The sequence below is a fragment of the Alosa pseudoharengus genome, unplaced genomic scaffold, assembly GCF_046254945.1.
Source record: "Alosa pseudoharengus isolate Yale_2024_CS ecotype anadromous, Long Island Sound unplaced genomic scaffold, YU_APseudo_1.1 YU_APseudo_1.1_scf_23, whole genome shotgun sequence".
In the NCBI taxonomy this organism is placed as follows: domain Eukaryota; kingdom Metazoa; phylum Chordata; class Actinopteri; order Clupeiformes; family Clupeidae; genus Alosa; species Alosa pseudoharengus.
Window position 1 is genome coordinate 17019726 of NW_027468685.1, and position 24641 is coordinate 17044366.

Here is a 24641-nt window from a genome sequence, read left to right on the forward strand (position 1 = left end):
ATTCCAAGCTCTCCCCCCGCTATTAATATTGCAAAGTATCCATTATGCACTCTGTTTAAGCATGGATATGCCTTCTGATTTCATTTATTATGCAGGTTCGTTTTTAGTGAAATGAATGTTTCAGGAAGAGGGAAATGGTTTCTGGGTGCGTTTGATTCACACTGATTGGGATTTTTCTTTTCTTTTTTTATGTCTACCCAGACCTAAGGAACATGCCAGAGTTAGACTAGAGGATACATACCCTTCCATTCTCCCTTCTCCTCTTGTGCATGCAATAACCCAGTCTGACACCTTTAGTGTAGCTTAGCATAATTCATGGAAAGTGGGTTAGACCAGTTAGCCTATAGTTAGTCTCTTATCTAACATATGTATCCCCTTATCTAACTCTGGGGTAGACAGCAAGTAAGATCATTTCACCCCAAAAATGGTGTGTTCCTTTAACAGCCTAAGTTATGTTGGATTCACTGCTGTCAACTCCTCACTCAGCTGGTACAGTGCCCAACTCCAGCTTTTAGACCCTTGAATGAGTGACTCTGCTAGTCTTTTTCTCTTCTCTTCTCTTCTCTTCTCTTCTCTTCTCTTCTCTTCTCTTCTCTTCTCTTCTCTTCTCTTCTCTTCTCTTCTCTTCTCTTCTCTTCTCTTCTCTTCTCTTCTCTTCTCTTCTCTTCTCTTCTCTTCTCTTCTCTTCTCTTCTCTTCTCTTCTCGTCTCGTCTCGTCTCGTCACATCTCTCACATGCACATTCTTCTCTGTGGCTCTGTTTGTTGCTTGATATGTTCATGCATTTTTGTGCTAAAAGCCTCTGGGCTCTGCTCTTTATAGGGGCCAGAGTGCAGAAACTGCTGTAGTAGATTAACTGGTTTCGAATGAGGGCGTCTCTCTGACTATCGCCAGCTGGAGAGATGGGAGAAAACAGAGGAAGGTGCAGACTGCAGAGCCACCCCCCCCCCCCCCTCCCCAAATATCCCCTTACTCCTCCCTCAGCAGATGGGGGATAGGGGCCTGGGGGGATGGTGGTGGTGAGGTTCCTCTGGCGTGTGTGTGTGTGTGTGTGTGTGTGTGTGTGTGTGTGTGGTGGGGTGGGGAGGTGACAGTGCCCCATTGCAGGACACGGGTGCGTGGGTGACCCCCCTGGGCTCATGGGACGTGTCAGACAGCGTGGAGGGGAGAGTAGGGGTGGAGGCCTCCCCCGCATCCTTGCTGTGATGGATGGCTTTAACTCATCTAGGCGGTGTTGGGATCGTAAACAGAAATGTCCTGACTGTGACGAATGTCTGCGTATGTCTGGCCTCATCACCACCTATCATCGTAGTCTCTCTCTAATCCTTCTCTTTCTCTCTCTCTGTCAAAGTCTCTCTTTCCCTCTCTCTCTCTGTCTATCTGTCTATTTAGGTCTATCTGTCTGTCTATCTATCTATCTTTTCCTTTCTTTCTTTCTGTCTCTCTGTCATGCACATACACACACAGAGAAATACACATGCATACAATGTCATGTCGTTTCACTTGCTTGACCTCTCCCTATTTACATTTTTCCCCTCTATACTGCTTAAATAAGTATATACGTTCTCTATATGATCCTATTCTTCTCTCCTCTCCTCCCTCCTCCCAGGCTCCTGTGTCTCCTGGGAGTTATGGCCCCTGGTCCCAGATCAGTTTAATCTTCCTGCCAGTGGAGCGCAGGTGTTGACAGCTGCTCCAGATAAATAAATAAACACTAAACAGGCTTCTTTATAAGGGCCCGTCCCATCCGATCTACCCTCCCCCTTTCCACCTCTCTCCAGCCCTAATGGACGTGTGTGTGTGTGTGTGTGTGTGTGTCTGTGTGTGCGTTTCAAGCCGCATCCAACATTAATAGGGTGATTCCAGACTATATGCACACCCCCATTCCGTGTTTGATCTGCACATATACATTCTGAGGGGGTGGGCTGGGTAGGGTTAGCTATGTGTGCATCATACTGCATATTTCTCATCTTATTGATACATTATACCTTATTCATCTGCATATATATCTTCATCTTATTAATTTTTCAAAGACATTGTACGATGACAAAAGCATGGGCACAGTTATCAGTTAGTCTGATTGGTAGTTTGTAGTAAGTTAGTCTGAGTATGTGGTGGTTCAGAAAATGTCATGAGCTAGCTCACTTCAGTTGCACTGACAAAGACAGCCGCCGCTGACTCCCCACAGTCCGAGACGCCCCTGAAGAACAGCAGGTTCTGCCGGTTCTCCGTACCATGACATCAGCGGGGGAATATTTCTGGGAATTTTGGAACCGATCCTTCCCTCCCTTCTTAGTCTTGTTAAATATTCAGCAGGTATTTGCGAAGGAGCGTCGGGTCCCCTCGGTACTTTTGTTCTCTCCCCGCAGCCACTGTTGAGGGTGTTCAGTAACGTTCACGCCACCATCCAACACCACGGCCTGATGAAGGCCTGTGTGTGTGTGTGTGTGTGTGTGTGTGTGTGTGTGTGTGTGTGTGTGTGTGTGTGTGTGTGTGTGTGTGTGTGTGTGTGTGTGTGTGTGTGTGTGTGTGTGTGTGTGTGTGTGTGTGTGTGTGTGTGTGTGTGTGTGTGTGTGTGTGTGTGTGTGTGTGTGTGTGTGTGTGTGTGTCGCTGGTCCAAGTTTAATTAGAAGGGTTGTGAGGACGATCCCCTCTAAAGCCATGTTTACCAGAGCTGATCAAGTGCAAACTGTTCTTTAATTTTGAATTATTTACACGGCCTCCACTCCACACATCAGGAGATGTTTGCTCAGGCTGTGCAGCTCATAATGAGAGAGATTAATGGAGGTCCGGGATGAATTAATTCTGCTAATTCTCCTGCCTGTTTACGTAGAAAGCTTGTCCCTCTTTGTTTAAGTCTGGTTAGTCACAGTTAGGGGAAAGATAACAGGGCCATAGTTTCTTCTGTCAACTGTCAAGTACTGACTTTTCAGGAAGGGCCCTTTTTATTATATATAAATGTTTGTTGTTATGGTTAGAAAGTGATTATTTTGTCTTCTTCAGGAGTGAAACTGTTGACAAGCAGCACCAGGCTTTCCATTTAAATGTGAAATTATTATATTTGAGAAGTCCTGATCTGAAGGTCTTAAGAGCCTATACTATAACATCAGCAGAGATTGCAATGCAAAAGCACTACTTGTATGGCAAAATGCCTTAGTGTTGGTGCTCATGTAGGGTTTTGTAGTATAAGCAAGATCTTCCGATATAGTGCTGGGTCAGTCAGCATCTTTTCAGGGATTCAGCACAAGTGTACTCAAGTATACAATCTCATTACATTATGTTTATGGCTTTTATTGTGGAAGACCTTTAACATGTAGCCAATATAGGGTTGTGAAATCATGTCCTCAACCCTTATGCAATTCAGCATTCACACAGCCATATACACACGTCACTCACATACAGTCACATGCACACACATGCAGTCACATACATACACATACATACACACACACACACACACACACACACACACACACACACACACAGCCATATACACACGTCACTCACATACAGTCACACGCACACACATGCAGTCACATACACACACACACACACACACACACACGCACACACACACACACAGGCTGAAGTGCTCCTTGACCTCGGCTTGAACTTTGCAGCCAATCCGGCCATTCATTAATTCTGTCGTCCAAAAGTCAGTGTCAAAGGTCTGATGTCTCGTATACTCCAACCGATCTTATTTATGTATTGGTAATTGGTACGTGACTCCTCCCCTCCCCTCCCCCGAACCCCACCCTTCACTACAGCCCCAGTCTATAGCCTATGGGGTTACAGTATGTCCATATGTCCTTTAAAGTAACTGCATGTGAGGGCCATGAGGACCAGGCCTAGGTCTCCCACTGTTACTGCCATTGATCACCCACCATATGCGTCTAATTGCATCACTGCAGGACGTTGATTGGATTTGTAAAGATCCCTTAAATTCAATTTTTTTGGTCTTGTTTTTGTTTTCTCTGTTGCAAATCAGAGGCCTTCTATATCCTGTGCGCTGGTTTGTGTTTTTGGTCGAGTTGACCGCTTTTGCTCTGGTCATGACTAAATTATGTAGAGCTGACCTACAGTCTTTCACCTGTTTCTACTTAGAGACTCGATGTGCCAACATGCGCTGACTATTTCCCGCTCTTTCTCTTCCTCAGCAGGGAAAAAAGTTATGAATGCCAGATGCCCAGGCCTTTATTGCCAACTGTGTGTGTGTGTGTGTGTGTGTGTGTGTGTGTGTGTGTGTGTCTGTGTCTGTGTGTGTGTGTACTGTACCCCGGAGATAAAATCCAATTTACTGGTATGGCACTGCAACTTCCCACAGGTTGCGGTGAGCCTGATGTGTTTGGTGTGACTCGTGGTCATCAGCTGTCCACCAGGCGCTTTGCTATGGTCAGGTGTACAGTAATCTAAATGCTAATCCCGTTATCGCCTAGCGATCCCAGCCATTCTGCTCCAGGTCTGCTGCATTGTGTGCCTCGTCTTCTCTGTGTTTTGGAAAAGATGCTGTGTTATCTTGATTGCACGTGCCTCCACTGGGATTGAGGAAGTGAGATGTAGAGACAGAATGTTGCTGAAGGAAGAGTTCTGCTGCAAGACATATTCTCCCCCTCCTCCCCTTTTCCACTTTATTTATCTCTCCCACTCTTTCTATCTTCTCTGTTGATTTTTGCTATTTAATCCTCTCTCTGTTTTCTCTCTATCTGCTTTCACACCATCCACATCCAATACGTATACCCTTCCTCTTCCTTCTCCCTCCCTCTCTCCTTACCTACCTCTGTGTGTAAGGCTATATCTGTCTCTTATCACTGTCTTGTGGTTTCTTCCACTCTAACACCCTCCACACCTCCCTCTCTCTCCCTCTCTCTCACTCCCTCCCTCTCTCTCTCTCTTTCTATCCCCACTCTCTCTTTTTCTGCCCCCCTCTCTCTTTCTCTCCCTCCCTCTCCCCCCCCCCCTCTCTCTCTCTCTCCCCCCCTCTCCCTCTCTCTTTCTCCCTCTCTGGGTCTGTCTCTTATCACTGTATCCCTCTGACCTCCTCCACATCGCATCTCTGTCTCTTACCCCCTCGTTACTCTCTCTCTCCTCCAGATCGGCCTGATGACTGTGACGCTGCTCCCGTTCCGCCTATTCCTGGCCGCCTTCTGGATGCTCCTGGCTTGGCCCTTCGCCTTCGTGGCCACTGTGGGCCGCGCCGACAACACCGTGGAGCCGGTCAGCTGGTGGAGATGGTGAGTATCGTCTGGCTGCGTGGCTGCCTCTAAGGTCAAATTAACGTTGTATAAATGTCTCTTTTCACTCCAAGTGGTCACTGGCTCTGATGGCGTCACTGCTTCTGAGAATGTTGCGTTGTTTCCGTAGCATCTGATGATCGGCAAGTGTGGATGGAATCTCTACCCCCAGCTGAATAATCATTCATGGATCTGTGAAGAAGAGTGTTGTGTGTGTGTGTGTTTGTGTGTGTGTGTGTGTGTGTGTGTGTGTGTGTGTGTGTGTGGGTGGTTGGTTGATTGTGTGACGCAGATGGAGGCTCTCCTTTTCATTCCACACACTCCCACAAAGCCCTCACACAGCAGCAGCCTGCCCTCTCAAGCACCCTCAGGCCCACTCTGGCACATTCACTCTACACACACACACACACTCATATATACACACACACACACCAACAAACCCCCTCAGTCACACACACATCCACCAACTCACACAAACCCACCCACTCACAAACCCCCCCCCCCTTCCCCAACACACACACAGCAACAAACCCAGTCACTCACACAAACCCACCCACTCACACTGACACTGACACACACACACACACAACTTGCATGCAAACACACACATACAAACATATTCACTCACACTGACACACACACATACACATTCACTTTCTCTGACGCTAAAATCTCTCCATGCACAAAAGCCAGGACAATTCAAGGAAACGTAGACAGCGGCATAGCCATTATGTTATAATGACTATTTCAGTCTCTTTCTTTGAATGTGAGCCTTGTGTGTGTGTGTGTGTGTGTGTGTGTGTGTGTGTGTGTGTGTGTGTGTGTGTGTGTGTGTGTGTGTGTGTGTGTGTGTGTGTGTGTGTGTGTGTGTGTGTGTGTGTGTGTGTGTGTGTGTGTGTGTGTGTGTGTGTGTGTGTGTGTGTGTGTGTGTGGGTGTGGGTGTGGGTGTGGGTGTGGGTGGTGAGGGGGGGGGTAGGTTGTCAGAGAGTGGGAATGATGTGAAAGGGGTCATTTGAAAGAGAGGTGAATGGCTACACAGAAACAAAGTGTCTTTTGCGAGGCAGCTTCCTCCTTTGTCACCTGATCCAATGCCCTTGTGCCATTTTTACTCTGAGGATGCAGGAATGCAAAGGTGTGTGTGTGTGTTTGTGAAGGTGAACGAGAACTAACTAAGAGAAGAGGGCAAGGAAGTGAAAGAGAGGATGAGAGAGGTGTGCATGTGCGTGTGCATGTGTGTGTGTCCTTTTGGCTACTAATATACACCATCGTGCATGAATGTTTAAATACACCCACACATATACACTGCAAGGGTGTAAAGGACACTTTCAAACCAGTGGTTTAATCAAGTGACACAAACTCAATTGCACTCATGGCTGACAATAGTGTGTGTGTACTCATGGTTGACAATAGTGTGTGTTTCTGTGTCTTTCTGTGTTAGCTTTTTCAAATGTTTCTATTATACTTTTGATCAATTGGGGCGTGACATGACGAAATGAGTTCAGTGTCACAGAAATCCATTTTGAGATATAGCGATTTGAGTCGAAAAATGAGTCGAAAAATGACTAAAATATGTGTATGTATGTATTGTGTATGTGTAATGTATTATCTAATTTCACCATGAACACATTCCTTAACCTCTTATCGATCACTCATTGACATATCTTACTGTAAAACGACCTAGAAATATGATTTTGAAGGCGCATTAAAGTTTTGATAAAGTTGACGTTTTTCTTCCTCGTTCAGACGCTTGCTGTAGCCTACGTGAGAACAGGAAGGTTTCTGTTTTCTTTGGTCTGATAAGTTTGTGATTCGGCTTTTGGGCACTTCTCAAGAAGTCATCATGAATCACCACTCGTAATTATTCTGAAGACATGTTCTATTTTACAAATGACCCCTTGTTTTAAATCCTAAGGTCTGTGGATTATGAATATCCAATAAGCCCAATTTTTTTTATTTTGTCAAACTGAACTCATTTCGTGATGGCACGCCCCAATTGTTAAGTGTCCAATAATGTCATGAATATTGATTGTGTCTTGTTTCATATTTTGCTCACGGTTGCTTTTCCCACTCCTATCCATACTTTCCCTTTAAGTATTCTTTGCTCAGCGTACTGCACATTCGCAAAAACATACAGTATGATTACAGTGCGTTTACATTTGTGTGAGAAGGACAGCGGCTTAAAGAAGTTATCAATTTTCCTCACTTATGACACCTCTGCTCAATATAGGAAATGACCAGAAAGAAAAATGCCAATACAGAAAGACCAGCTTTTAATATACGAATGTTTGACTCCATAACAGCCTTCCCTCCTTTCCCCAGCCCCTCCCTTCATCCAAACAAATACAGGGAAATGATCCTGATATGGATTAGTGCCACTGCAGGAGTATTGTATTTCACTGCTGTTGATATTGGAGAATTGTATTGTCCAAAATAAACAACCCAAAGTAAACAACTGAAACCCTCAGGGACAAAAGTGTTTGTAGCTATCTCCAATCTCAGTTTACGCTGTGGACCTGTGTGTGTGTTTTAATTTTTTTCTTTCTTTTCCTTCTCTCTCTCTCTCTCTCTCTCTCTCTCCCTCTCCCTCTCCCTCTCCCTCCCTCTCTCTCTCTCTCCCTCTCCCTCCATTCAGGCTGGTGGACCTGGCCCTGAAGGCCATCATGCGGGCCATGTGGTTCTCCGGAGGTTTCCACTGGGTGCGGGTGAAGGGTCAGCCAGCTCTGCCCAGTGAGGCACCCATCCTCACTCTGGCGCCTCACTCCTCCTACTTCGATGCCATCCCCGTTACCATGACGATGGCCTCCATAGTTATGAAGGCGGAGAGCAAGGATATTCCCGTGTGGGGCAGTAAGTAGCATAACTGCCTGTTTTACACTGTGCTTTAGATGACCTTTATGCTGACGATTTGGCAGTAGCTGGCTATTGGATTAGATTTCTTTTTTTCCTTCATTTTTGTACTCTAGTATCTCTATTGTAGTTTATGTACTGTGGTTGACCGTGTTTCTTGTATTTTTTGATAGTCATGTCCACAAAACATGCATTGCTCGTCTCTCCTCTTTCCCTCTTAATTATGGAGAAACTTATAAGCCCAAAATACAGCTTTGATAGTTGATCCTGTCAACAGGTACAGATGTGATCAGTGTATCCAGCAAGCCTGTTTCTGTGTAGCTACATTCCAGTCTATGCTGTAAGGGACCATAGATCAACAGCACTATTGAGACGGCAGGTGAATAATGGGAACGGAATGCAAGAACAGCGTGTTCTCCCCTCGAACGCTGTTGAAAAACGTTGCATGTAGAACTGAACCTGACGTTCCACTTTTATCATGAATGCTGGTTAAATATCTGCCATTGTTTCATTGTGATAATGTTCAGCATTTGGATCCTAAACTTGGCCTGAACTTGACCAATGACTGAAACGAACTGACTGAAAAACCCACTGCCATATCAGAACCAACCCCTATCAATGCTGTCTTTATCGCTCACTATCTAGTAGATAGGGCACGCTTTTCAGCCACCATAGCAGTAGCAGCATCTCTTGAGCGTGTGTGTGTGTGTGTGTGTGTGTGTGTGTGTCTGTGTGTCTGTGTGTCTGTGTGTCTGTGTGTCTGTGTGTCTGTGTGTGTGTGTGTGTGTGTGTGTGTGTGTGTGTGTGTGTGTGTGTGTGTGTGTGTGTGTGTGTGTGTGTGTGTGTGTTGGGGATCTGAAGGAGCCACTCTCAGCTGCCACTCAAGCCAGCAGGAGGCTGTTGCTGTGAGGATGATTATCCCCTCGATGCGCAGGCCTGTCGGGGCATACTTGCCGCCTCCTGCTGCTCCCACACACATACTCATTTCCCATGTCCCTGTAGTCATTAGCAGCCCAGCCATGGCCTCCCTCCCCTTATGCTGTAGCCTGTCGAGGCTTGCAGTAAGGCCATCTTTTCCATGGAATTGTATGTCTGTGTGTGTGGTTGGTTGGGGAAGGGGAGGGGGGGTGTTGTCTGTCTGTCTCTGTCTGTCTGATGAATGAATGAATGAATGAATGAATGAATGAATGTGTTTTCACGTGTGTGCGGTTTGTGCACCTGTGGATGCTACATTAGGGTGTGTGTGTGTCTCTCTTGAGCTCAAGAGAAGGGGAATCTTAATTGTCGCTGCGCTGTTGAAGGTCGCTTCCTGCAGGGCTGGGCTGGTTGAGCTGAGGCTCTCATTAGTCCCGCTGTGCGGAGATATGGTCATCTTTAGCGCTCTCTTCAGCTCCACTTAGTGCCCCTCCATCCTCCATTCCCTCAAGTCAACAGCGGAGCACATGACAAACAGCCTGAGAGCTGCCCAAGAACAATTACAGCAAAAAGCCTCCTATTAGCCTCCATCTTCCTCTTACATTTCCCACTGTTGGTTTATTGTTATTGTGTGTATGTCTATCTGTGTGTGTGTCTATCTGCGTGTCTGTTATTTACATGTGTGTGTGTATTTTGTGTGTGAGTGTTTGCGTGTGTGTGCGTGCACACTTGCCACATTACAGGCTGTTAATTTTTCTCATTCCAAGCGTTGCACTTTTTTTTTCCCCCCTGCTCTGCTCTCCATTAGCGTCATTTGTTGTTGTAACAGTTATTTCTTGTCTGATGGGGCTGTAATGGCCGTGCACTTTTCCTATATATCTCTGAGTCTCCTCTCTCACGCCCCCCTGCCTCTCTGCTGCGGAGCGATGGGGGTTGTAACCAGCAGCGTCTCTGCTGCCAAGTGCATTAGAACGTCGCAATCTATTTCCCTTTTATCTTTCCCATCACTGACTCTGACCTCTCTACTCTATCTGCTCTTTGTTTCTTTCTTCTTCCCTCTTTCTTTCTCTCTCTCCTTCTCTTGGTCCCTCTCTCTGTACTGCTTTCGCTCTCTCCCTCCCTTCCTCTCTCTCTCTCTCTCTCTCTCTCTCTCTCTCTCTCTTTCCGTCTGTCTTGTTTCACTTGTTTCCCAAAGCCACTGTCCCTGTCTGTCTGTCCACTATCTAACCCTCTTCTACCTCCCTCCCATCATAGTTTCCTCCCTATATCTCCCTTTGTTTCACTCTCTCTTTCTTTCTCTCCCTCTCTCTTTCTCTCCCTCTCTCTTTCTCTCTCTCTCTCTCTCTCTCTCTCTCGCTATATGATGTCCCTGCCCCTTATCTTCCTCTCCTCCCAGTTTCCCTCCTCACTTGAAGGAGAGGTCAGTGTAGTCCACTCTTGATGCCACAGAGGCATTAAGCCATAATATAAAAAACAACAACCCACGGGTCAGCCCTCAGTCACTCGTCCCCTTCTAACCTGTGCACTTCTCTTCCCCTCTAGTGCCTGGACAGACCTGCATGCTAACCAGCCCGCCTCGTGCAAAGCTGTCTAGTCATAGTTTTTAATGAGTCAGTGCAGTTGGAATGGGGAAGCACACGTGGTTTGGGAGAATGTTCTGCAGTGAAAGCAAAATTGTTTCTGTGTTTATTTATTTTGTGTGTGTGTGTGTGTGTGTGTGTGTGTGTGTGTGTGTGTGTGTGTGTGTGTGTGTGTGTGTGTGTGTGTGTGTGTGTGTGTGTGTGTGTGTGTGTGTGTGTGTGTGTGTGTGTGTGTGTGTGTGTGTGTGTGTGTGTGTGTGTGTGTGTGTGTGTGTGTGTGTGTGTGTGTGTGTGTGTGTGTGTGTGTGTGTGTGTGTGTGTGTGTGTGTGTGTGTGTGTGTGTGAGATGGTATCAACCCTCGAGGCAATATGCTTTTGAGATGGAAATGAGAGGGAGAGTGGGGGAGTGATGGGCAAGTAACCGCAGGATAGGTGATTGAGCAAGTTTTTCTCTCTTTTTTTCCCCCCTTTCTTGGAGATGTTACTGAAGAGGGTACAGGCACACTTAATCCCAGTAATGTGTTATTAGAAATCTTTTTGATGTCATCCCCCCTTCCCTCCCTCTATATTTACCTTTCTTTCTCTCTCTCTCTCTCTCTCTCTCTCTCTCTCTCTCTCTCCCTCTCTGCTTCTCTCTCTACCTCTCCTCACCCAGCACTCATTAAGTTCATCCGGCCGGTGTTTGTGTCACGCTCGGATCCTGACTCTCGCAGGAAGACGGTTGAGGAGATTAAGCGCAGGGCATGTTCAGGAGGGGAGTGGCCACAGGTACAGAAAACACACACATACACACATACACACACACACAAATACACACTTCAACACGGACACCAGCGCACATACACACACTCATTTACCCACGTGCATATACACACTTCAACACACACATATACACTTCAACACGGACACCAGCGCACACACACACACACACATACACACTTCAACACGGACACCAGCACACACATATACACACTTCAACACACACATATACACTTCAACACGGACACCAGCGCACACACACACACACATACATACGCACTTCAACACGGACACCAGCACACACACACACTTAAAAACAAACACACCAGCACACACACACACACATCCTCTTTCCAATAAACACGTGCACTTGCCCACAGTTAAAACCAGCACAATGGAAATATTATTTGCATAGCATTTGTTATCAAACATAGAACAGGTTTGGTATCAAGCAAACCTGTTGGTCAATCTAGCCACCCAAAGCACATAGTGAGCTCTGCAGAGAGAGCTCTCTTCAGAGAGGCCCACGCTTTGATTGCAAATGTGCTTTTCTGTATTTCATCTATTTGCTTATGGATTACTTTGACGTTAGCTGATGTTTGATCAGAAATGGCTCTCCCATGTTTGTGTCAGACTTGCCATGGGGACAGCTTAAGAGGCTAGATGGAGTAAATTGGCCTGTCTCTTCAAGCTTTCCCTTGTTTGTTTGTTTGTTTGTTTTTTGTGTTTGTGTTTTTGTTGGTGTATTGTTTTGTGCTGTTTGTCTGGGTGTCTGTACTAATGCCTTGCCCACTGCTGCCTGCTGCTTCCAGATCATGATCTTCCCTGAGGGGACGTGCACCAATAGATCCTGCCTCATCACATTTAAGCCGGGTACGTATCAGTGCGCCACTCCTCTCCTCTCTCCACACCAGCTCCTGCTGACTAAACATAATGTCCTCTGCCTCAACACTGAATGTGTGTGTGTGTGCTCTCTCTCTCTCTCTCTCTCTCTTTCTCTCTCTCTCTCTCTCTCTCTCTCTTTCTCTCTCTCTCTCTCTCTCTCTCTCTCTCTCTCTCTCTCTCTCTCTCTCTCTCTCTCTCTCTCTCTCTCTCTGTCAATACACAGTGAAAGAGAGTTAGAGCACAGAAAGTGAAACATTTCATATGAAAGACTAGGCTTACATTCTGTATTGTGTGTGCATGCTATCTCTGTCAATACACTGCACAAGACTATGGAGAGAAAAAATCATACTGTGTGTGTGTGTGCGCACATATATGGGTGTGTCATTTTTTTCCCCTTGGCTTCCAAGCTGTCTTTTTCTGTAAATTCTTGTCCTCTGTGTGGGAAGCTTGCCACCTGTTATGCATGCACATGTACTGTATGTTCATGTGTGAACATGGCTACACACACGGTTTCCTAGAGTATTAGCCACCTCTCCTCACATACACACACACACGCGCGCGCACACACACACGCGCGCACACACACGTGCACACGCACAGACACTATGGAGCTTGTTTTCTGCCTGTTGCTCTGTTGTGTTGGCTCCGAGTCAACTTTGCCCTTCCTGCGTATAATTTGTTTGTTAAAGAGGAGTGTGTGGTGTGTGTGGTGTGTGTGTGTGTGTGTGTGTGTGTGTGTGTGTGTGTGTGTGTTGGTGTTTTTACTGGCTAATCCACCTCTCTCCCGTCACTTGTTGTGAGAGTGGTGTTTTTCGAATCCCCCTCCATTCTCTCCACTTGATCCCTGACAGCCTGTGACGCGCCACTCCGTCTCTCTCGCTTCCCAGTTGTCTCTGTCAGAGCTCCGCATCGCTGCCCCCCAACGCTGCGCATCAAGCCCACAATGCTCACCGATATCGGGGGAAGCAAGGGGGGGGCAGTTCCATAAAGCGGGTGGTCTGCAGCATCCGTACGAGTCAGTCATTTTCGTAACATAATCAATTTAACGGTCGCACTCACACTCGCTCATAGATTTGTTAATATTGAACATTCCTGTGGCATTCTAGTAAATTCTGACCCTACTGACAGAAGAATGGCCTTGTCTGTGACATGACCCCATGAATCCTTCCATGTTGCGTTGCGTTTTCACAAGAGCGGTGACCTGTGTTGCGTTTTCACAAGAGCGGTGACCTGCGTTGCGTTTTCACAAGAGCGGTGACCTGTGCAGTTTCCATTTTGGACATTGAAGGAGAGAGGAACAGAATGGGGGAATCTCACTTTAGCCTACCGCACACACACATGAATATGTTAACCCAGAACGTTGCTATCTAGCAAATTTGACCTGACCCACCCGCAAACCGTGATTTTACCTGGAAGTCTCACCCGCACCCGCGGGACCCGCGAAACAACCATAATCCTGTGTGTGTGTGTGTGTGTGTGTGTGTGTGTGTGTGTGTGTGTGTGTGTGTGTGTGTGTGTGTGTGTGTGTGTGTGTGTGTGTGTGTGTGTGTGTGTGTGTGTGTGTGTGTGTGTGTGTGTGTGTGTGTGTGTGTGTGTGTGTGTGTGTGTGTGTGTGTGTGTGTGGTGTGTGTGGTGTGTGTGTGTCCCTCCTCCATGGTCCCTCTCTCTAGCGTGACACAGCTGGCATAGACAGCTCAGTTCACTTCCACGTAGCCCTCAGAACAGCAGCAGAGGCATGGTGGTTGGTGGCCTGTCCTCCCAATTAAACTCTGCTTTGCATATGGAGGTCAAGGGCAGTCGCACAGCAGTGTAGCCCGCAGCTGGCACCTGTCCAGCAGGTGATGCTGCCCTGAAGGAGAGCCTTGTCCTTTGGCTGAAGGCCACTACTACCACCACCACCACCACCATCACTACTGGTCAGCTCATCAGGTCACACCCCTCCATATACGCTGGCTGTAGCTTGGGAATTTCCATAATGACTTATTAAATGGCTCATTCCAGTGTAGCATACTGTAGGTTATAAATCAAGGTGGAATTATTATGTGGTTGCGCTAGAGGATTAGTTTAATGAAATCTTGCATAGATTTGATTTTTTTTATGGTGTTGATACACTGAAGGCCTTGTGATTGATTGTTATATTAACAAGTGGTGCTTTTGGGGTTGGGGTGCATAGATATTGCACAAAACTGCACTATAGTAATGCAGAATGTGTGTATCTCTCACGCACACACTCTCTCATCACTCATACACACACTCACGCTCTCTCTCTCTCTCTCTCTCTCTCTCTCTCTCTCTCTCTCTCTCTCTCACACTCTGTCTCTCACACACACACACACACACACACACACCATCAGGGGTATGCACACTCAGCTGGCACTCTAGTGAAAATGAGGAGTGGTATGTGCTATACTTTCCGCTGTGTGGTTTTTACTATTTTGTCTGCTCTTAAATAGACTTATTCCTTTTCTGAGGTCAAAGTCAATGGACCTGCTATAGAATACATATAGGCCTGCTGCTGTATATTGTATTGACACAGGTGGTCACTCTGATAAAGACTAAAATAAGGCAATGTTGTCTTTGGTTTCTATCTGAACAGTGACCTCGGCACCAAAGAGTTGCTGGTTTGGAGGGTATTTGAGTGTGTGTTTGTGAGATTGTGTTGCTTGGCCCCTAGTCACGGACGTTCATAGATAAAGCCAGATTAGTTTCAGACCACAGATTCTTTGGTGCCACAGACCTGGATAATAGATTTTGTTTTAAAAGAATACCCTTCTCCTTCACCCACATATCTCAGACTCTCGCTGTTCTCACACACGTAAACACACATCTGTGTCTTATACAGTTCACATCTGTGTATACACACACAAACACATAAATAAACATATCTCTGGATCTGATGCATCTCTGGGTCTCTCTCTCTCTGTCCGTCTCGTTCTTTCTCTCTCTCTCACACACACACACACACACTTTTCTCTTGCATTTTTCTAGTAAGAGAGAGAGAACTGGAGCACACCCATGAGGTGAGCGGTACTCGGGTGAAACCAGGTCAGAGAGGAGAGGAGGGGACAGGGCAGGCGCCAGTCCCCTGACTGCTAATGCTGCTGCACTAAAGCTGCCAACGGGCCTCGGCCTAGCCATTAGCATCCACACACGTTATTCCCCCTAAAGACAAACAGCACCCCTGATATACCTGCATCAATAAACTAGATGGATGAGCTGCTGTCGACCTTTGCAATCTCTTTAAGTCTCATTTTGAGGCTTAGGCTCACTCAGTCTTTCTCTCTCTCTCTCTCTCTCTCTCCCTCTCTCTCTCTTACACACACACACACACACACACACACACACACACACACACACACACACACACTTTTTCTCCCTGTGTTCCTCTCACAAGCTCTCACTCTTTTTGTCTCAATCCATCTCTTCCTTCTCTCTATCTCTCTTTCGCTCATGATCAATGTGTTCCCTCCATAGGTGCCTTCATCCCCGGAGTGCCTGTTCAGCCGGTGGTGCTTCGTTATCTTAATGAAATGGTGAGCGTGCCTCATCCATCTGATAAGATACTCCAGAGCAGGATGTTGGTGCCACCACAAACCCCACACTCACATCACAGCACAACACGCATGGATGCATGCACGCACACACACACACACACACATACACACACACACACACACACACACACACACACACACACACACACACACACACACACACACACACACACACACACAGATACAGAGAAAGAGAGAGAGAAAGAGAGAGAGAAAAAGAGAGACGTACGCATACAGTAATGGTCTATTGATCACTTTTAACGCCTCTCATTACAGACTTCATGTACAGGTGGGATGAGGGATCTCTCTCTCTCTCTCTCTCTCTCTCCCTCTCCCTCTCTCTCCTCCTCCTCTCTCTCTCTCTCTCTCTCTCTCTCTCTCTCTCTCTCTCTCTCTCTCTCTCTCTCTCTCTCTCTCTCTCTCTCTCTGAATAATGCATTGGTGATCAGGTTTCAGTGGGACTCAACATATTGTCATGCTGAGGTGGGGCTGAGTCATAGATCAGGCCCTGCTGACATCATTGTCTGTCCTTCCGGAGACCTCATCACCTGTGGGGATCACACCGCACAGACTACACACCGTATAAAGCTATCAGGCCCTGATTGTTATAGCTGCAGACAAATGTATAGACCCTTCCAACTACTTAAACAAACATGTGCGTTCCTATAGCATTTTGGTGGCACAGAAAACAACATTGAGCTAATGGTTTTAAAGCCGACATTTTGTAGAACATTACGCTAAAGTCGTATATATTTTCATTTCAAAGTATTGTAAAGTAAGAACATCTGAACCGGAAACCTTCAAGGAACTGATTGAAAGGGTCTATATGTACAGCAGATATTGTCTATTGGTCATATCTACAGCAGATATTGTCTATTGGTCATATCTCAGAGAAGTAGATGTGCTTGTAATGTGACTGTGTGTTTGTGTTTTTGCGTGTGTGTATGCATTTGTATGTCTCACAATCTTCATTCTTGCTCGGCAGGACACAATCTCATGGACGTGGAGAGGGCCTGGAGCGTAAGTACTTGCTCTGTGTGTGTGTGTGTGTGTGTGTGTGTGTGTGTGTGTGTGTGTGTGGTGGGTGTGTGTGTGTGTGTGTTTGTGTGCATGCATGCGACATGACCAGCATGTCTTCATTTCTATGTTCAAAATATTTCTGGTCGTGCCATGAGTTAAGTGTATAGGCATATGACATGCATGTGTGTTATGTATGGGATAATGTATGGAATGCGAACCGGACTGGTTCGTCCTGAACGGACTTATTTTCCCGATAATTACCGGCGTTCCATACATTATCCCGCTTATTATGCGGCTACTTGCCAAAACGAAAAAATAAACTCCACATGAAAAAAATAAGTCCCTTCAGGGCGAAGCAAGACCCCTCTGCTGATGCGTCGGCGTCCAGTTCGCCCTGTCAGGACTTATTTTCCCGATAATGACCGGTGTTCTATACATTATCCCTTACTTCACAATGCTATAGAAAGCTCCATTGACTTGAATGGGAAACATATAATGAAGTCTATTTGACAGCGAAGTCGAACTTGACGACGTAGATGGGACGTGAGCAACCTGTCTGATATTTGTAACTCTTCTGGTAGCTGCTCCGAGAGAAATCTGCGCAGAATCAAGCGCAGATCTGTAAATAAACCATTAACCGCGATTGAAATTGAGAGAGGTTTTTTTCCATTGCCTGTATAATTAGTTTTTTTTTGCTGTGAATATAGTTCTACCTCGTTACCCTTACTTCATTTTTGAACTACATATACTTTTCTTAAAATATCTTAGTTGTTCGTGGATAAATGTTCATATGAATTCACTTGCCACATTCCAAAGTACTGTCAATCCATCAAATCATTGCTGAAATATTGTGTTCCGATGCTTTCATGGACTCTTTATGGGCTTCTCCCTTGACTGCATGCCTCCACGTCCCCCCACATACTTCCCCCATATTCACTGCAAGCTTCTCCTGACTATACGATACTTTCTCTACGGTGCGCCTGTGAGCCTATTTTTACAAAAACGGCTACATAACATGAGATACAAAGTAATGGAGCCTTTCACACATTGTTGTGTTTCTTTAGAAATAAACAATGGACAAATAGATTCTTTAAACGCTTGAAATATAAAGTTATTAGCTGTTAAATTGACGCCAAAATGAATTGAGGTCAATGGAATGCTAGCTGCAGGTGAAGCCTTATTGGCCTCAGAGCCTCCCATAGGGGGTACACTTTCCGGATGTTCTCTTACCCCCTTGGGTCCGGTTTGCCCTGTCGGTATTTATTTTCTCGATAATGACTGGAATTCTATACATTATCCCTTACATATTTGACCGTAGAACGTTGGGAAATCCCATTTAAGTCAATGGAGCGTTCTACTAGCATTGTGAAGAGCCATATAATAAGCATAGGTAGAAGGTGTCTTTTTTAATGCTCTTGCTTTTTTAGTTGGTTACTGGGTCATTCCGTGTCAAATCAGATAAGGTTGTTGCTGCACTGTCTCAGATTTTGTTCAAACCTTGTCTACATCAAGAATGGTTCCCAAAACCAAGGCCTGTCAAATATTTCTGTTCAAATTCTCAAATCTTCCTATTATTTTCAGCCATTGAAATTACTTCAGTTTTACAGCCTGAAAAACACATTATCTGGGAAGAAATGTTCAGGCATTAATATCATGAAAAGTACTATTCATAGCCAGCTCAAACTTTGCAGGGTGGAAGACAAACATGTTCTCAGTATGACTGAACCATTAAAAGTTTGCACAGCATGCTCATACAAAGCCCTCGATTTGGAAAAAAGTGTAAAAAGAGTGATATTAAGGGTACTATAAACATTTGGTATCAATCATTATTTGTTTCTTTATAAACAATATTTTATTAATGTTGTTGGTTCAAAAAAGTTGGGGCAGACACACAAAAGGCCCTGTTCCCAAAGGTCTTAAGTCTGGTGTGGGGGTATAGCCAGCTGGTCCTTGTTGGAGGACCAGAGGGACTGCAGAGGGGTGTAGGGGTGGAGTAGGTCAGAAAGGTATTTAGGGGCCACAGCATGGAGGGACTTGTAGGTGACAAGCAGAATGTTGTAAATAATGCAGAACTTGACTGGTAACCAATGGAGCTGCATGAGGGTGGGGGTGATGTGCTGCCAGGGCTTAGTGCCTGTTAAGACCCTGGCAGCTGAGTTCTGTACATATTGCAGCCTGTCCAGGGCCTTAGAGGGGAGACCTGTGAGTTGCAGGAGTAGTTTCATTGCAGTAGTCCAGAGGGGTGACACTTTGTACATGAAATTACTATAAACCTCAGCTATTGACTATTGACTCAACATTAATTAAGTATTGTATTCACAGACTAAATACTGACTGATGCCATGTGGGTACAAACAAATGATAGGGTCTTATATAAAACTAATGGGTATGCAGTGCAAACTTGTAATGGTCCAGTCATACTGAGAGCATGTTTGTCTTCCATCTTACAGATTGGACAGGCTAGTAGTAAAGCTTTTTAATATATTTATGTCCAAACATGGCCTCCATGATGAGACATTTTTGAGAGTGTAAAATTGATTTTAAAAAAATCAAGGGTGAAAAAAACGTACGAAAATGTTGGAATGGAACAAAAATATTTGTTCTGGGACCTAAACATGATGTAGACAAACTCTGAGCAAAACTTGAGACGGTGCAGCAACCATTTTCCTGTGTTCTGTCTGATTTGACACGGAATGACCCTACTGTTTCTAACCTAATGTTACACACATAAATGCTTGTTTATCTTCAGGTTTAAAATCCTGTGGCTCACTCTTTGTCAGCTGAACAACCGTCTGGAAATTGAGGTAAATTAGAGTAATTTTGTTTTCCATGGTTTCAATATGGTTTGTTTTGCCTATCCAGATGGCTCTGATCTGGGTACAGCTGTATGGCTCACAGTGTCCTGAGCATTCAATTAGAAACTGTTATGGGAACATTTTTAGGTAAAAATAGTCAACAATAGTCAGGAGCAGTTATGGTTATGGGATTTGGCAGACATATTTGGATGTGGCAAGGAGATAAGATCACCAGAAAGCTCAGATTTGTACCCACCACTGACAAGTCAAGACTACTTTCTAAAGACTACAAGTATTTTTTGGTGTTCAAGTTTGGGTCATGCTAGAAAGTTGCACAATGCAAACATGAATGTACAAGCTTGACTAAGAACTGACAGAGGACTGCCATAGAGGATCATCGGAGCATTTAAGGTGTATCCATAAATCCCATCTAATAAAGATAATGAGCTCAAGTGAATTTAATTATGTGTTTTTAGTACCTCCCGACTTACACACCTTCAGAAGAAGAGAAGAACGACCCTGCACTGTTTGCTACCAATGTGCGCCGGCTGATGGCTAAGTAAGTGCCGGCTGCCATTTTGTTTTTTTGCCTGTGGATTCCCTTCTGTCCGTGTGAGTGAAAGGCTTTCTTTCACTTTCCTCCAGTAAAGTTGTTTTTAAGGAGCCAAACTGTTTTTCTTTCATTACTTCTGGTTTCCCCAGGATATTCTGTCATTTCCCTTCTTTAAAAATTGGTGGTATTTCGCTTACTCCGTAGGTGTGTGCGTGTGGGTTTGTGTGTGTAGTACCACATATGCATGCTATATAAACACACATGCTGTCACAATTAAGATGCAAATGCACACACACACAAACACACACACACACACACACACACACACACACACACACACACACAAACACAGTCACAGACATGTGCTGCCACAATTAAGATGCACATACATGTACATACAAACGCACATGTGTTTTTGTGTCCATTTAAGGGTGTAGACACATGGGCATACATATGGGTTTGTGTAAACAGCACTTTCTCTCTTTCTCTCTTTATCCCCCTCTCTCGCTCCCCTCTTCCTGTGTTTCTTTCCTGGCAGAGCACTGGACACACCCATCACTGACTATTCCTTTGAGGACTGCCAGCTTGCCATGGTTGAGGGCCCGCTGCGTCTCCCGGGCAACACGTGCCTACTGGAGTTTGCAAGGCTGGCGCGCCGACTCGGGTAAGCAGGACAGACTGGCACCCAGGCGGGCACACGGGAGACGAGGGAGACACGAGAGGTGCTGGACACGGCATCTCACGTTTTGCTTGACTTAACGTAGCATGGATTTGAAGAGTATGAGGTGTGAGTGTATCGACAAAAAGTATAAAACTGCTTTCAGAGGCATCTTTACGGATAGAAACTGTCAGTGTGTGGCAACATTAGTATTTTCGTGTGTGTGTGTCTGTGTCTGTGTCTGTGGTAACGTTAGTGTGTTTGTGGGGATTTTGTGTTTGTGTGTGTGGTGACATTAGTGTGTTTGTGGGGATTTTGTGTTTGTGTGTGTGTATGTGTGTGTTTGTGTGTCTGTGTCTGTGTCTGTGGTAACATTAGTGTGTTTGTGGGGATTTTGTGTTTGTGTGTGTGTGGTGACATTAGTGTGTTTGTGGGGATTTTGTGTTTGTTTGTGTGTGTGTGTGTGTGTGTGTGTGTGTGTTTGTGTGTGTGGTGACATTAGTGTGTTGGTAATGATTTTTAAGAGGAAGTGTAGAATCCTGGGAGGACTTCATTAAGAGGATCCGCGGTGGACTTGTTGACAGAGTGGTGATGCGCTACTAAGTAGACAGCGATGTACAGCGGAGCCTAATGAATCCCGGGGTTGTCTGCGGCTGAACTAGAGGTCTTTTGTGTGCCTGGGAAGCAGAGTGTCCTATTGATCCACCTAACTGTTCAAGACTTACCGAGCCAAACCATAAACACATGGGAAATCTTCAGTGCCCTGGAAGTCCCACTAAAACAAACACACACACACACACACACACACACAGGCATTTGATCACACAGGGATGTTTATAAACATACATGAATTATAGAAACACACACACACACACACACACACACACACACACACACACACACACACACACACACACAGTGAGAGCAATGCTGCTGAGTAATGGAAAATCAAATAGTGCTCTCTCTCGCTCTCTCTGGCTGTCAACCACTGGCAGGGTAGTGCCTAATTAAAACAGCATCATAAAGATGAGCAGCTGAGAGCAAAGCCATTTGTTGGATTTGGGAAGTGAAAAGTTGCCGATTGATTTCAGATGCCAGGACATTCTTCATCGTCGTCCTCTCTCGCAGTGTTCCTCTGTCAGTAGTACACAGCTGACCTCTAGTGGTCAAAGAATGAAGCTACAGGCAAGGTTTTGGACAGCAGATTTTCATCGAGTACAGTGATAAGAAGTATGGTGCATAAAAGTGTTTCTTTGTAGTGTTAGAACAGTAATCTCCCTGTATCCTTTGAAAAGTGTCAAGTTACCTGTGTATTGTGGGAGTTGTAGTTCATTCTTTCTTTCTTACTTGCAGATTGAAAGCAGGGCTCTCAGATGAAGTCCTACAGGAACAGGGCAGCAGGGCACGCAAGCTGTGGGGAGACAAGCTGGGACTGGCAGACTTTGCCCAGTGTATCAACCTGCCTGTGACAAACATGCTTCAGGACATGTTTGACATGTTTGATGAGGTCAGATTTAGGAATTATCACCAAGATCAGCATAATTTACTAATGACTCAAAATAGACATACCTTTGAGCATCTGATATGTGTATTGGGAAACTTACTAGAATATAATTGTTTACATAATGAATAGTTATTACATTTTTTCATGAAATCATTATTGTGCAAGCTTTTTATGTATTGTCTGAATAATTTGATGGGTTTGTTTTGTTGTTTTCCCAGAGAGTACCTCATGGTCACTGATGTATTTCCATGCTTTGTGTTTCTCCAGTATGGTACTGGGCAGGTGGACATGAGGGAGTACGTCATCGCCTTATCAATGGTCTACAGACCCTTTAAAGGCCTGGAAACCATTAAACTGGGGTTCAGGGTGAGTCTGGAGTGAACACACACACACACACACACACAAATGCACGCACATGCTTAAACACACACACACATACACACACACACACTCCTGTACGCACACACACACACACACATGTACATACTCTACAAGTAATGCAGACTTACTTTACATACTCACCCTATCGAGGGGAATAATATTCCTTTGAAGAAAATAAAATGGTGGATAATTCCTAACTGCATGTGTGCGTGTCTGAAGGTGCATTTTGAATATTTTCTGTGCTAAAACGAGGGTGAGGTGGGAGAAATCTTGGAAAGTTGTTGTGGGTGAAGTGAGTAATGGCCTAATGCTGTATACCAGACTGTAGTTCTTGCCAACGATGGAACCAAGGACTATCTTTTCATTGTTTCCCAAGAGACAGTCATCCATCGGCAGTGGATTGCCAAAATAAAGCAAGATGCTGGACCATATTTTGACGTTTTGCTGAGTGCACCAATCGGTCTCTTACTTTATATATGGGTGATGATGTAGCCCACTATCATATCAATACATCCTTTAATACCGATCTTGGGATCCGATTTCCTTCATCATCCCACTTTTTCATCATCATGAACATTACTGGTAAAGACTGAAGGTTTTTCATCCAAGCCATCGGGATCGTTATCAAAGCAGCTCTGATTGTAAGTGACACTGCAGTAGAATCTAGCACGACAGCAGCTTTTTCCACCTCAGATTCATTTTCGTGCAGAAAATATTCAAAATGGTGACCACATGACATAAGCGTATAAGGCTCAGCTCAGACTCAGTGTCCTGGGAAGAGAAACCCTTTGGCTGGACAGGATAGTCTTTGTTTCTTGAGTCTTTGTTTGAGGAGATTAGAGAATGCTCTCCTGATAAGATGCCATTTGGCTTCTCGGCCAGACGCTTGGGTAAAGATCGTGGATTTCAATATTGTCCATCTTTACAATCCAAATAAATTCTGTCCTCTATCCGGCGCAGATGTTTGAGGCGGAGGAGGATGGAGGTGTAACTGAGGAGGATTTGTCGGCCCTCCTCAGAAGCACTCTGGGCCTGACCGACCTGGAGACCTCACGCATGTTCACAGTGCTGGACTCTGCTCATAAAGGGAGAATCACATTCGGTAGGTTTCCCTCTGCATCTCACATGTGGATCATTCTCAACTGAAGTGTACACCTCTTTAGAGTTTAGATTCTCTGCCTAAGCCTGAGCCCGAACTTGACCCGACCTGACCTGCAGGCCGGGTCGTGCCGATATTTCCAGCGACTTTTTTCTTGCTTTTTTGGGCCCGATCTAAGCTCTACACTTCTTACCTATTACATAATAACACTTAATTGAAGCGTGCACTACCAGTGTGTCATTTACAGTGTGAGTTGAAGCATACTTTGCTCACACCTGATTCCTAATAAAGGTCTTAGTATTAGTCATGCTCCACACACTTTATTCATGCTCACAATTATTCACATTAAGTTCACACACTACCAATTAGAGTACACTCTCTCTGCTATTCCACAGAGTTATAGAACATCCTGCAAGGTCATGTTCATTCTCTTAAGCTGAATACTAAGCCCTTAACTGATGTATTAGGAATTAGATATAAACTATTCCAACATCCTCCCTATTTGGTACAAGGATACAAAGATACAAGGAAGTTTATTGTCACATGCATATAGTTACTGGAAGTAAGAAATGCAGTGAAATTATGTCTGGTGTCAGCCTATTTGTGCATTTATGGGGGGGGGGGGGTAAAAAGTGCAGTAGAAGCGGGGTTTAGTAGATAAAGTGGCAAGGGCTGCATAAGAAAGGTGGGGGAGGATTGGTATTGGGGGGGGCACCAACAAGGAGCACCCAAGAGCAATAGTATTGGTAGTATTCCTTTTAATGTCAGATGCAATGCCATTTGTTATTCATGTAGATTTCCTTTAGTGGTGGTATGGAGAACTAACCTGACAATAGCCAGATGAATTTCGCTCCGCCTAGC

At 45.2% G+C, this 24641-nt stretch overlaps 1 protein-coding gene across 1 annotated transcript in view; it reads left to right on the plus strand.

Moving 5' to 3' along the window:
* The window catches only part of lpcat1 (lysophosphatidylcholine acyltransferase 1), a 32201-nt gene that overhangs the window by 5183 nt on the left and 2377 nt on the right, over positions 1–24641 (plus strand). Inside the window, exons 2-13 of the mRNA XM_076301837.1 lie at positions 5091–5230; positions 7863–8077; positions 11228–11340; positions 12144–12204; positions 15691–15749; positions 16756–16790; positions 19540–19594; positions 20062–20144; positions 20677–20802; positions 22150–22303; positions 22568–22666; positions 23642–23783. Of these exons, the coding sequence (XP_076157952.1) occupies positions 5091–5230; positions 7863–8077; positions 11228–11340; positions 12144–12204; positions 15691–15749; positions 16756–16790; positions 19540–19594; positions 20062–20144; positions 20677–20802; positions 22150–22303; positions 22568–22666; positions 23642–23783 (1282 nt within the window). The remainder of the gene's footprint in view (positions 1–5090; positions 5231–7862; positions 8078–11227; positions 11341–12143; positions 12205–15690; positions 15750–16755; positions 16791–19539; positions 19595–20061; positions 20145–20676; positions 20803–22149; positions 22304–22567; positions 22667–23641; positions 23784–24641) is intronic.